The sequence below is a fragment of the Corvus brachyrhynchos genome, unplaced genomic scaffold, assembly GCF_000691975.1.
Source record: "Corvus brachyrhynchos isolate BGI_N302 unplaced genomic scaffold, ASM69197v1 scaffold10, whole genome shotgun sequence".
Lineage (NCBI taxonomy): Eukaryota > Metazoa > Chordata > Aves > Passeriformes > Corvidae > Corvus > Corvus brachyrhynchos.
The window spans coordinates 3301897-3314721 of record NW_008236180.1 but is presented as its reverse complement, the minus strand read 5'-3'; the positions used below and the strand labels follow the sequence as shown (position 1 = coordinate 3314721).

The window sequence follows — 12825 nt, the reverse complement described above, 5'->3', positions numbered from 1 at the left end:
GGGGTTTTGAGTCTCCACAGTGCTCAAGGAGCCCGTGATGGGGCTGTGAGGGGACGTTTATGCGGGCAGTGCTGGTGCAGTGAAAGCCACTGTGAGAGCCGGGGCCTAACCCATCCCTCTCCAAGGCCACGGGGAAGATTATGTAGCACTTGGGGTCGGTAACACCACTGTGCAAAGAGCACTTTCTCCTAACGGCATCGAGAAACCTGGCTGGGCTTACCAGGCGGTGGAAGCCGCCTCCCCCGAGCCCAGCAGTCAGAAGGGCTGATCTGGTGAGGAGCAGCGGGTGGAAGCCGGGCAGCGGACACGGATACTGCCGCAGCACCAAGGCCCAGCTCCGGTGGGTTCCTGCCCGGCCCCGCGGCCGCCTCAGCTGACACTGGCCCTGGGGACCCGCCCGCCGGCCGCTGATAGGCCGTCCAGAACGACACTCAGAGTATCGCCTTTCCCGATTGGCCCAGTGTGTCCCGTAGTGCGTTATGTGAGTTGTGGTTCGGTTCTCGCCCGGTCATTGTGGCGCTGTCCGAGCACACAATTACTACATTTCCCATCAGGCTTTGCAGGGAGAGCGCAACTGCGTTGCGCGGGGTCTGCTTATCCGGGTCCCCAGGCGGCCCGGCCAATCAGCGCGCGCTAAGGGCGTGAGCCGGGCGTTGATTGGTGGGTTCGGACGGCCGAGCCCTGTTTGAAATCCGTTAACGGCGGCAGCAGAGCGGCCGCGCGGGGTGGCGGCGGCGCTGCCGAGGTGAGTCTGGGGGCTTCGGCCGGGCACTCCTGGCCTCGCCCGCCTTCCCCGACCCTCAGCCCTTCCCCACATCTGGTCGTTCGCTCCGGCCGTGGCTACGCGGCTGTTCTCTGAGCCCAGGTATTGGTAACGGAGCCGAGGTCTCGGCTGGGAGGCGGAAGGCGGCTCCGGCCGCTCAGCCCGTGGCCAGAGCCGTTGTCGCGGTGCTTGGCGGGCGGGCTCGTAACGGAGCCCTGGGGGCTGATTGCGAACCCGTCGTTCCTCGGGGGAGCTGAGCCCGGGGCCCCCGGCCGGCAGCGGGAGGAGCCGTGGCGGGGGGTTCCCGCTCTCCGGGTGGGATCGCGGTACTGGGACGCGAGGCGTGTGCCTTACGGTGGGGTGGGTGCCTCGGGCGTGAAATAAAGTTTTAAGTCTTTAAACAATCGCGAAATGCGATAAAACTCTGTATTTCACGATGTAAATATCTGTTAATTCTCCTCAGGCCAAATCCTGCTTCCCGAGAAAAGGAGGGAAGCAAACCAGCGAAAACCTGGCCCAAGTAACAGAAAAAGCATTAGGGGAGCTATTTTTATTAGGATATTTTTTTTAAAACTAAAGGACCTTCAACTTAATCTAACAGTTAGTTGAGGTTATACTAGCTAAAAATAATTTACTTTTCCTTGAACGTCTATTCTTAGAGTGTCCCATCTTCATGTCTTCTGAAACTTGTGGGATCTTTTTTAGGGAGCACGCGATGTCGGGGCTGTTTATTTTTGGGAATGGGGGCGGGTCTGGGCCGTTAGCAGAGCAAAGGCTGTGCTAGCACTTCACCCCTCCGTTGGCTGCCGCTTGTGGGGGGGGGTCTGCGGAGCTCTCTGCGGGCTTATTTCTCACCTGGGGCGAGTTAAAGGCTTTTTCTCCCAGACTGAACATTAAATGATGGAACAGCAGTGTTCTGGGGGATGATGAATCCAGTGTTGATTTTGTACTGCAGAAAAGCTCCGCTGAACTTTGAGTAAGGGGCATGAGAAGAGGGAGAAGCTGTAGATGCAGAGTGTGTTGTAAGTGTTCACTTAACCCTGCTCAGGGAAAAGTAAGGGTGAAGGATGAGTTTCTGAAGCTGTTGGCATCATGCAGAGGGAGTTCCGGTGATGGCTTTGTGGTGGGATGGTTCTAACCAGGCTGTGGTGACAGGACTGTAGCTTCAGAGAGGGAGTTACAGCCCTTTCTAATGCTCCAACTTACATGTTAACCCCTGAAAAACATTCAGGAACTTTGTCTGGGTTATTATCCCAATAAAAGGAATGGAAAACTCTGGTTTGCAGGACAATAAAGAAGCTGCCAGGCTGAATTAAAGCTGCCTGGTTAGTGCAGCATCCTGTGTTTAAGTGGCAGCTGGTGCTGAAGCCCAGCAGAAAGCCCTGGAATTGCTGGAGCACATTCCCATGCAGCTGCCTCAGCCTTGGGGAAGCTCTTCTTGCTTATTCCTGGTTGCACGTCTTGGGTTTTGAGGCATGTGGATCAGATTGCTTTGTGTTTATCTGCTGATGTAGCTTAGAATAGCCTTCTTGTGTGTCTGCTGTTGTTTTTTCTGCTTTCTGATCCTGTTAGGATTTGCCACAAGTAACACCTGTAACTTGTGAAGCTCCAGTGCTGTGTCGTGATAAGGCATCATCTCCAGTTCACCAGGGCCTTATCTACATTGCAAGGTGGCAAGAAAGAGCATATCTCTCTGCCCTCCTTGGGATCCAGACTGGTTTGTGTTGGAAGGGACCTTGAAGCTCATCTTGTTCCAACCCCCCCATCATGGGCAGAGACACCTTCCACTGGACCAGCCCTATCCAACCTGGCCTTCAACACTTCCAGGGATGGGGCAGCCACAGCTTCTCTGGGCAACCCTTGCCAGAGCCTTACTGCCCTCACAGGGAAGGCTTTCTCCCTAATATCCAATCTAAATCTCTCATATTTTAGTTTGAAGCTATTCCCACTTGTCATGTCACAACCTGTCTGTGTCCCTATCACTATCATTCTGTCCTTGCTACTCTTCCAAACTCAAACTCCTCCATTCTCTCTCCCTCTGACCTTGAGTTCTCATCTTGGAATGCTGCATCCTATCTCCCAACACCATGGCCTGTATGGCTGGGAGGCTCCTTTGTCTAGGCAGTGGGTGCTGTTGGCACAAAATTCACAACTACATCGAGAAAAAGATGCTGAACACATCCGTGATGGAATTGTGTCGGTATCTTAAAGCTAATTTGGATTAGAGTGAGGTGTGAAGTTATTCCAAAATACCTATTGCACTTGCTGTTGGATCAGTCTTATTCTGGGATAGGAATGCTTGTTCCAATTTAGTGTAATCCTTTTTCAAAGCTAACTAATCTAAACCATGCCAAGGCACTCTTCTGGAACGTGCCAAAGTGTAGTTACTCAAAAGAAACCTGATGTCCAGAGGAACCCACTGCCTATTCCTCCAGGTGGATGTGGCTGTGCTGCTCTGGAGGCATATTTAGGTCAGTGAGAGAGCAGACCTAGAAAGAAAACTAAGGTTTTAATTAAGTAGTTCCTTTATAAAAGGAATTTGGGGTGTTTTTGCAAGCGAGAAGATCAGACCCTCCTTTCCTGCCCCAGCAGCTCTGCAAACCAGGTGAAAGCTGATCCTGTAGAACAGGGGTGAGGGTTCCCTGGCTGGCCTGCTCCAGACACCCGTGTCGACACAGGAGGTGATGAATGTGGGGGAGAGCAGGGTCATGCTTTAAATCCATGTAGGATTACAGCATGCCTGTAATCACGCTTGGGGAAATGCACGCAGTGCCTGCTAATTAGGGAACGTCCCTATTAATGAGGAAAAATTTCCACGCCTCCCTCCTGGTGGATGAAAGCCGCGGTGGAGAGAAAGAATTTTGTATTGAGATAAATGTGGTTGTGCTGTCAAAATCACCACCAGGTGTTTTAAAATGCGTGCAGGGAGCGGGCAGCGGGTGTCGGGCTGTGCTTGGCAGAGCCTGTTGGGATTGCAGATGCCTTGTGGTGGGCACAGGAGCGATAAATCACCGCAGCATTCCTGGCTGATCCCTGTCCTAGCTGAGTCGGTGGGCGGAGGAGCGGGATGCCTTTCAGTGAACTGCAGCTTCACCGTCAATCCTGTTCTGGGCAGGACCTGGAGGATATGTAGGGATTTGAGAAGTGGATGCCATGAGTTCATCTGACTGAAATGGACTCTCTGGAGTTCAGTCATAATAACTTTTACCTCCCTGTTGTCTCTTTCAAGAAACAGAGTGTGAAACTGAGGCAATGATACAATCCTTTTGTTTTCCTGAGTATTCTCTTCTGTCTGGGATAGAGGGGAGAGAGAAGGGGTCAGCAATGACGTCAATGATGAGGGTGGTGACACTATGGAAGAATATGGACTCCACACAGTAAAAAGCTGGAAACTGCAGCAGTGTAGCAGTGGGCACAAGTAGCTGTGAAACATGATGCCCAGAGCTCTGCCTCTGACTGGAGAGGGTGAGGGGAGAATGCAGATGACGCATTTGATTTTTAAAAAAAGTCTAAAGTGTTGACAGAAATTCTATCTTGATTAAGGGCAGTAGGAAAGCATTTGATTCCAGCCGTGTCTCAAGCTCAGTTACAGTTGGTTTTGGCTCCAATTCTTCTGTTTGCCTTCTTTGGGCCCTACCTTGACATCTTCCCAGCTGTGTAGCTGGCGCTTCTCTGATGACATTTTTTCCTTTAACTATCACAGTTCTGCTCTGGGGAGCTAGAGGCTTCTTGGTGCACCCATCCTTGGGGGCCAGTGGTTGTGACCAGTGTGGTACCCCCTAAACCCTGTTTTGCTTTACTCTTGACCATTCTGTTATTTATTGGGAAACACCATCTGGGTTTTGAACCATGTGTGGTCTGCCTAGACAGGTGGTTTAGGGCTGAGGCTCTGTGGATTAGGAATATGCTGCTTTGGAATTGCTTGGGTTCATAAAAGCAAAGTTCAGGTGATTTCCTTGGGGAGTGTTTTATAACATCCTTGCGAGCTTTGCCTCACAGCTGTTCAAGGCATCACAAAAGCACCTTTGCAAAAAAGGTTTTGTTGTAATTTCAGGGTTTATAACTTTGTCACTGGCTTTATTCCTGTTCCTGTTGAGTTTAATATCACCTGTTGACACAGGGACTCCTCTTGCTGTCAGTGCTTCATTAATTAGCTGCAGGGACTGTTTGACATGGGTCACAGTGCTCAGTTTGTTTATAGCCTGGCCAGCCTCAGGCTAGTGTTATGGAATGCAAGAGGCCTGACATTGCCCTCCTTCTGACTGTTTGCCCGGTAACAATGCTCTACAGAGCCCTCTTCCTGCTTTGAAAATCAATTTATTCAATAGAAGAGCAGCTTTGTGTCATTAGTTCTTGTTTATAGCCCTTCAGAGAGGGAGAGAGGCTGTGCATTGCGGTGCTCTAGAGTGAATCTCATCAGCTTTGTAAATCCTGTAAGGGTGAGGCCTCTTCTTTGTGTGTGGTGAGGGAACAAAGTGCAAATCAATGGCTCTCTGGAAAAGCTTTATAATTTACTTCCTCTTAAAAAATACAATTCTATTTGTCTATATTTCTAATCCCTGTCAAAACTTGATCTTTCTGACAGTTTTGAACCTGCAAATCTCAACAGTGGTAAAGTCTCCTTAGCTTTGCAGATCAGCAGTAGAATAAAACTCTGCATGGCTCATGAGTTCTGCCCTAAGGTGTGAAGTGCAAGAAGGGGGGATGTACCAAAGGCTGTCCCAATGCCTGTCCCTAGAAACCCTGCAGAGGAAAAGAGGTGGGGGATGATTCCACTAATACCCTGTTGTCTCAATGTCTCTAGTGGTGCAGGCAGAGGATTCCTGGGGACAGTGTGGCTGTGAAGATGTCTAAGCCAGAATCCCGTTATTCTTTTGATGTCCCAAACATCTGCATCAACTTTGCAACTCTGAGTGAGGATGATGTATACAATGCAGACTCCTGGTTTGGTAAGTTGCTTCCAACTCCTTGAGTGGTTTCCTCATTGGATGACACCTTGGTGTGACCCTTGTTTTGGGCCTGGCTTCTGTGCCAATTAATCACACTGTTAACTGCATCATTAATCATGCATGGGGTTTCTTTTGTTCTGTTTTTTTTTTTTGCGTTTAAATTTTGTCATCTGTAACTTGACTTTGTTAACCTCGTAATGATATTCTGGGGTATTGTTAACAGTTCCTAACAGTATGTATAGTGAAAGTCTTTCTCTCCTTACAGACCGAGAAGCCAATCTGGAGAATGTCCCTCCTGCAGAAAATCTGGCAAAGGCCTCACACAGCAGCCCTGCTTTTTCAAAGCCTGATGTTATTCTGTCTTCTGTCCCATCACAAGAAGTAGCAATGAGTAAGCTGGTGTGGTGTGGCAGGGAGGGGATAAATTTTACCGGCTTTTCGCTGGCCAAATGGAAAGGCCTCTTGTCTGGCTTTTGTGGGGCCATCTTCATAAACTCTTTTCTGCAAGGTCTCATGTGGTTTTACTTGGTGTTGTTCTGTGTATGTAGATGAGCTGACACTTGCCCCTTTCTCAGGTGAAAGCAATGGTGAAGCAGAATGTGCCCAGGCCAAAGCAGTCTCTCAGAATATTGTTGGGTCCCTGGCAACCTGGACAGCTGCTGCCCCTGCAGAGGCCCCTCAGAGGTGAAATACTTGTGTTCAGTTTGTACAATGATTGATGATGGTGTAACTAAGCAGGTCCTTGCTCTCAGGATCTGCAGTTCTAGCTGTTCTTGGGGCATCCTGTGGGGCTGGAGTTCTCCAGTATGGAGATCGTGTATGGAGACACCTGATCTGCTGGCTAAGCTGGAGGGACAGTCTCCAGGGTGGAAATGTAATGCAGTGTCTCACATACTTGTCAAATGAGACTCGGCAGCACCAGGACCTTCTGGTATGTGAGGATATCTGAAACTGAGGTGGCTTATAAAGTTTCTTTGTTTATATCTGCCTGACTTGGGCAGAACTCACTCTGGATATGAATGCAAGGGGCTCTGCATGCTCATATATAGCAAAAAATATTTAGTTTATGGGTTGTTAAACTTTAATAAATCGTGCTGCATTTGGATTGTTGTGTTAAACATAATTTGTATGGTGGAGTTAGGGGATACACTGACATAAAAAGTGTTATCCAGGTCAGGTGTCTCCTCAGATCTGTGGGAAAACTGACCTCTGCTTTCTGTTCTACTCTAGAGCGGGCAGGAGACTGGCTACAAAGCAGGGGAAAACCCAGCAGCGCAAGCAGCCGGGCAGAATCAAAGCAGAGAGAATTGCTAATGCCTCAGATAATAAGGAAGAGGTTCCACCCTTGAAGAAAATGAGAATGTATGTCATCCAAGTCCTTCTGTTTAGAGCTGGGAAAAGGAATACAACTGTTCCTTTGGAAAGGGTTTCCACCTGGCTGAGAAGGTTCCTACAGGAAGGTTAGGGGGTGGTGGCTGGAACTGGTTGCTGATACTGGTTTTGTAAACAAGAAATGGCTGTAAATGCTGAAGGAATTGCTCTGTTTGGAGGTAGAGATATGAATGAAACAAGCATGGGCTTCTTCACCTTCTTACTCCTTACTCAGAAGTTAGCTTTAAATTTGTCTGAACTTATCCATCAGGAAGTCATCAGGCAGTCATTAGCTATGAAAGAGTCACAGCTAAAATATTTCTCAAATTAACTTAACTGCTGAAGTATCATATGGTGATAAGCTTGAGGTCAGGAAATTGAAGTGTGATCTTTGAAACACCACTGTACCTCAATGATCTACAGTATACCTCCCTTCTCCAAAAACTCAGTAATTAATCTTCCCTTCTGCAACCTTGGAGTACCAGGGAAAGCTGGATGGTCTATACCTGGGCCTGGGGTGAGGTAAGGCCAGCCTGGCATACCTTAGACCTCACCAGGTGTTGGGATGGTTATGCATGGTGGTGAGAACTGCAGGTGGTCATTTACTTAGAACACAGTTAATTCCAGGGGTTTGCCCTAACAACTTGTTTTCTTAGTTCTGGCAGCAGAGAAAAGGTGACAGAAGCATCCACAAAGACAGAGCCCCTGCAGGATTCTGACCTCTCCCCAGGGAGAGGGAAAAGCAAACTGACCATGCCCTCCACGCCAACAATGTTGAAGTACGTGGCTTTCTTGTGACTTGTCTGCTAATCACAGTTGATTTAGGTGACAGTCCTGGCTGTGTGTTTTCAGCTTCAACTTAGCATGTGATGGTATCACATTTAGTAAACACCATGTCAAGGCAACAGTATTAGGATGAAATGCATTTCACCAGCTGAAGCTGTGCACAGGAAAGCTTTTGCTTTTCTTTTGAGGAAAAAGTTGTTCTTCCTAACGGATTGAGAATGAACACAGCAAATGGGTCTGCAGAATAGCAGCTAGCTGTGAGATTCCTTGAAAAAACAAAACCCAAGCAGATCTGTTCTAAAGAGGATGTTTTTACAACCTGTGATGCTCCTGCAGTGATGTTGGAGATAAGCATGTTCCTTGCACTAACATCATGCTAATAATCAGGGAAGCAGGAAGGCATATCTTAGTTTCTAATGTGCTTCTGCAGGAGGACCAAACGTTCTAGCAAGCAGAAGAGTACAGAGGAGCAGGAGCTGGAAAAGATGCAGCAGTTGCAGCAGGAGGTTATGGAGCTGCGGAAGAAGAATGAGGAGTATCTGAAAGCAGCTATTGCTGGAGCAGGTGGGCTGTGCCTGAATTGCAGAATGAAGCTGTGTTGGGTTCAGCTGGAGAGTGCTGCACAGAGCTGTGCAAGTACCTTTGAAAACAAGCATTCCAGACTTTGCAATAAATATTAGGAGCTCTTTACTGTAGATCAGCCCCTAAACTGCCTGGAAACAGGTGTGTTTGGGTTATGTCATGTTTTGAAAAGTTAAAGATGAGTTCTTTAAAACCTTACCTAGTTGTTAGAAATTAAATGCTATTTTTATTTCCATGAATCCTACCCCACACCAAGAGGCTTCCAGTCCTTACATGTGCTTTTCTTCTAGGACAACCCATGAAGAGACCTGCTGGTCAAGTAACGAAGCCAATTGATTTCCACTTCTGCACGGAGAATAGAATTAAACAGAATGTGGAAAGCCAGCCTGGGAATGAGTACAAGGAGCTGGATTTTGCAGCAGTACTGAGGAAGCATCCCCCTTCGCCGGTGAGAGCCAGAGTGTTGCCAGCACTCAGCTCACTGATTCTTGCCATCACCTCCCTGCTGCTTGTGCGATGCTTGGGCTGATGACCCACAGAGAGGTTACCACAGGAGAGGCAGGTGTTGTGCAAACCTGACTGCAAACTTCCTGTGTGTCTGTGTTGCCACAAGACTCCAAAGAAACCTTGTGGAAAAAGGAGCCCTTTAGTGTCAGATCTTCCAGTCATTCCACTTCATGCCTTAATCTGCTCGATACAGTTTCCCAATATAACTTGTGCATGTTCAGACTGTTAACACTTGTGCTTAATGTGAAGTGTTAACTTCTTTGCAGTGAGAGGAAGGGACAAATACTGTGCATCCATGGGGATAGGAAATGTCATCAAAGCCTCCTGGCCAATACTGACTGTGGTGTTCTGTCTCCAGGTGCGAATGCCGAAGGGGCCCACTGTCCCCAAACCTTTCAATCTGTCCCAGGGAAACAAAAGAAAACTTGAAGAAGCCACAACAGAGTATGTGTCCTTTGCTGAGCAGGTAGAAGCATTCCAAAAACGCACACCCCCTCGTTACCATTTGAGGAGCAGGAAATCTGAGGAAGGTGAGTGGTCCTGGCTGTGTCCACAGATGTGGTGGTAGAGCAAGAGATGCTTTGACTTCTCTGAGCAAATGGCCTGTGTTTGTTGCAGGCCTTGCCATTAACTGCTAGTCTCTGTGACTTGAATTTGTAGGCTCAGTTTCAGGAAAGCCGGTGAAGGCTCGGATCACACACCCCAAAACACCAGTGCTCCGAACAAAGCACCGCTTGAGACCTGTCACCTGCAAAACTGCTGCAGAGTTAGAAGAGGAGGAGATAGAGAAAATTCAGCAGTAAGTAAAGGCTTACTCTAGTCCTCCAGGGGATGACTGTATCACACTGGAAATATTTTACAGATACCAAAATATCACTTCTCTGGAATACCCTTTTGTGTAAAAGAATGAGCATACACCATTGATATTCCTTTACGGTGTTCATAATTCTTTAGCTCTGATTGTAGGGAAGTGAAATATAAACAATTAATTTTGAAGGAAGTGCTTTTAGGAGACCTGATCTTGGATTGAATACAGCTTCTGATGAGTAAAGTAAACCCAATATAGCAATGCAGCCTGCATGCACTTCAAAATTTGCCTGTAGGCAAAGGTTTGGATTTCTAGGAAAACAATCTGCAAGATTTTACTTATTAATCTTGCTGTTTTAAAGGCAAAGGAGGAATTGCTAACTACAGCTGTGCACTAATGTACAATTGGTGACTGTCTCTATTATTCCTGCATAGATACAAATTCAAAGCACGAGAAGTCAATCACAAAATCTTCGAGAGTGGGCCGCTCCTGCCCAAGAAACCTGCTGTGAAGGAGCTCACCCAACCCATCGGCTTTCAGCTGGAAATAGAAAAAAGGATTCAGGAGCGTGAGAGTAAGAAGCAGCAGGAGGAAGAGCGCTTTGAATTCCATTCCAGGCCATGTCCCACAAAAATCCTGGAGGATGTTGTGGTAAGAAGTTTAATAACACCCAGGCTTGGAACTGGAGTGGCAATGAGCTTCAAAATGCTTGTAGCTATGTGGCATTATGTGTTTAATGATCTTAGTAAACAGTGTCTGTCATTAGGTAAGAACTGCAATGGCTATGTCCTGTGCTGTCACGTTGTTTCTCCTGTCCTGTGTTCTTGGCACTTGGCCTTGGGTAACTCCTTGCTGGCTCTTCTGAACAGGGTGTTCCAGAAAAGAAAGCACTTCCTGTTACAGTCCCCAAGTCTCCAGCCTTCACCTTGAAAAGCAGAACCCGTGTGTCTGGCAGAGAGGAAGAAAAGGTAACAATTGTGATGAGGCTGGAGCCAGGCCCAGGTCCCACTGTGGTGCCTGCCATGCTTCTGGATGTGGGTGGGATGCTCTGGGGCTGGATGCCCCTTCCCTCTTGTGAGCAGTTCCTCCAGGGTTACCTTTGCCTGTGCCATTCACTTCAAGCAATCTGGTTATTGCTGCTCATTTTACAGAAACTGAATTATTTTTAAAAATAAAATAATTTAAATGCTAGGGTGCTGATAAGGGTTTCTGAGGTGTTGCTGCTATGAATGAGGGAAGTGGACTGCTTAGATTTCTCATCCTTCCCTATTCTGTTACTGAAGGCAGATATTGCACATGACCTTTCTTCTCTCTGAGGTGGGGAGCAGGATTTTGAAAGCTTCACACCTTTCTTCCTTTCCTTCTTGTCAAGAGGATATTAAATAATTACAGTCTAATTTGGATGAGTACTAGAATTGAGAGTGGCTTCAAAAAAGGAAAAACTGGGCCTGTGGTTCAGGCTGCCAGTAAATTGGTCCTTGTTGGATTCCTAATTTTTGCAGTGTCCACTGTTTGTGTGCCCCTTATTAAAGGAGTGCATTCAAAGCTCTTTGTGGCTTTGCTTGGCAGGAATTGCGGCCTATACAAAAGTAAAACATCAGATCCTAATGCTAATATCCCTGTAGGAAAAAGAGGAGGTGGCTGTGATCAAAGCTAATCCTATGCCACATTATGGAGTGCCCTTCAAACCCAAAATGCCAGAGCAGAGGCACGTGGAAGTTTGCCCCTTCTCTTTCGACGCCCGGGACAGAGAGCGACAAATACAAAAAGAGAAAAAAATAGAAGAACTACAAAAGGAAGAGGTAAGAATTAAAAGCTACCTTGGATTCCACTCCTTCAGTAAAAACAGTGTGGCAGGATTTGCTGTTGTCTATTAAACTTCCAAGGAAAGGACAAGAAATATTTTGAGTTGTTTATTTCAGGTGCCAAAGTTCAAAGCACTGCCTCTGCCTTACTTTGACCAAGTTAAACTGCCAGAAAAGAAGGTCAAAACCCCAACTCAGCCTGAGCCATTCCATCTGCAGGTGGATGAACGGGGAGCTGCCAAGCTCCAGAGCTGGAAACAGCAGGTAGGATGAAAAGGATAATGGGAATGACCAGACTTAAAGCAGCTGATGGGGTTGTGGTTGACTACAGAAAGTGTCCTGCTTGAACTGAATCAGTAGCTGAGTTTGAGCAACAATTTTTTTCTGTACTTGGCATGAGACTTGGGCTGTGGGTTAAGGATTGGTCAATGGGGTTTTTTTTATTTTTCTCACTTTGTGGTAAATGATGGGATTTACCACAACTGTACGAGCAGCTGTGGGTGTTTTCTAAGCAGCAGCTCTGTGCAGCTGAATCCCTTTGCTGACTATCTCCAGGAGTATATTGACACATAAATAATATACTGCTTTTCTCACAAGAAGTCTACAGTGGACACCTGAAACTTTCTTCAGGCTATTTTTGGCAAAGAAACTGTTGGGCAACAAGTGACACCACTTTTTGGCTTTAATAAATTTTCTATGGAAATGATTTGACTAAGTCAACATGGCTTTTCCAGTGTAGGGAGTGCTGGAGTCTGGGTCACGGGGAGATGGTCTCTTTCTGCCTGGCACTTGATGTGCTCTCTTCCTCTTGCAGCTTAAAGAAGACTTGAAAAGGCAGAAAGAGGCAGCCTGTTTTAAAGCTCGTCCCAACACAGTGATGTACCAGGAGCCTTTTGTGCCCAAAAAGGAGCATAAGATGTTATCAGGTAGAGTTATGAGTACTCGCTACACGGGCTTGGCTGATAGCTCAGAAATGATGCAATTAAGCGATGTTTTTTCTGGCTGTTGCCTCTTCTTCATCAGCACAGCCAATAGTGCCTTGCATTTAATCAACTAATTGCCTAACAGCTTGTGTCCCTTGGGAGCAGGGGGATTTCCTCTCCACCCCCCTGTCCTGCTCTAGCATGGCAGCTGTATTTAGCAGCTCTGCTGCAATTGGCAGATGATTGATGTCTGCCAGCTCAGGATAAGGGTACTGAGAATGTGAGGAGCTCCCTGCAGAGACAGCTGGCATTTCTGCAGCACTGTCACTCT

At 47.3% G+C, this 12825-nt stretch overlaps 1 protein-coding gene across 4 annotated transcripts in view; it reads left to right on the top strand.

The window, feature by feature from the left end:
• The first annotated feature begins 671 nt into the window (after window positions 1–671).
• TPX2 (TPX2, microtubule nucleation factor) overlaps window positions 672–12825 on the top strand; it is a 14106-nt gene continuing 1952 nt past the window's right edge. For 2 of the 4 annotated variants that reach the window (XM_017733520.1, XM_008634204.2), the window contains exons 1-15: window positions 672–745; window positions 5568–5712; window positions 5978–6103; window positions 6288–6396; window positions 6943–7074; window positions 7740–7862; window positions 8300–8433; window positions 8742–8899; window positions 9317–9488; window positions 9619–9757; window positions 10201–10417; window positions 10636–10734; window positions 11392–11568; window positions 11689–11835; window positions 12386–12497. In XM_017733520.1, coding sequence (XP_017589009.1) covers window positions 5610–5712; window positions 5978–6103; window positions 6288–6396; window positions 6943–7074; window positions 7740–7862; window positions 8300–8433; window positions 8742–8899; window positions 9317–9488; window positions 9619–9757; window positions 10201–10417; window positions 10636–10734; window positions 11392–11568; window positions 11689–11835; window positions 12386–12497 — 1948 coding nt within the window. In that variant the 5' untranslated portion in view covers window positions 672–745; window positions 5568–5609. Of the gene's footprint in view, window positions 746–810; window positions 866–5567; window positions 5713–5977; window positions 6104–6287; window positions 6397–6942; window positions 7075–7739; window positions 7863–8299; window positions 8434–8741; window positions 8900–9316; window positions 9489–9618; window positions 9758–10200; window positions 10418–10635; window positions 10735–11391; window positions 11569–11688; window positions 11836–12385; window positions 12498–12825 lie in introns of those variants that run through there. The other 2 variants (XM_017733515.1, XM_017733526.1) reach the window with 2 other exon arrangements.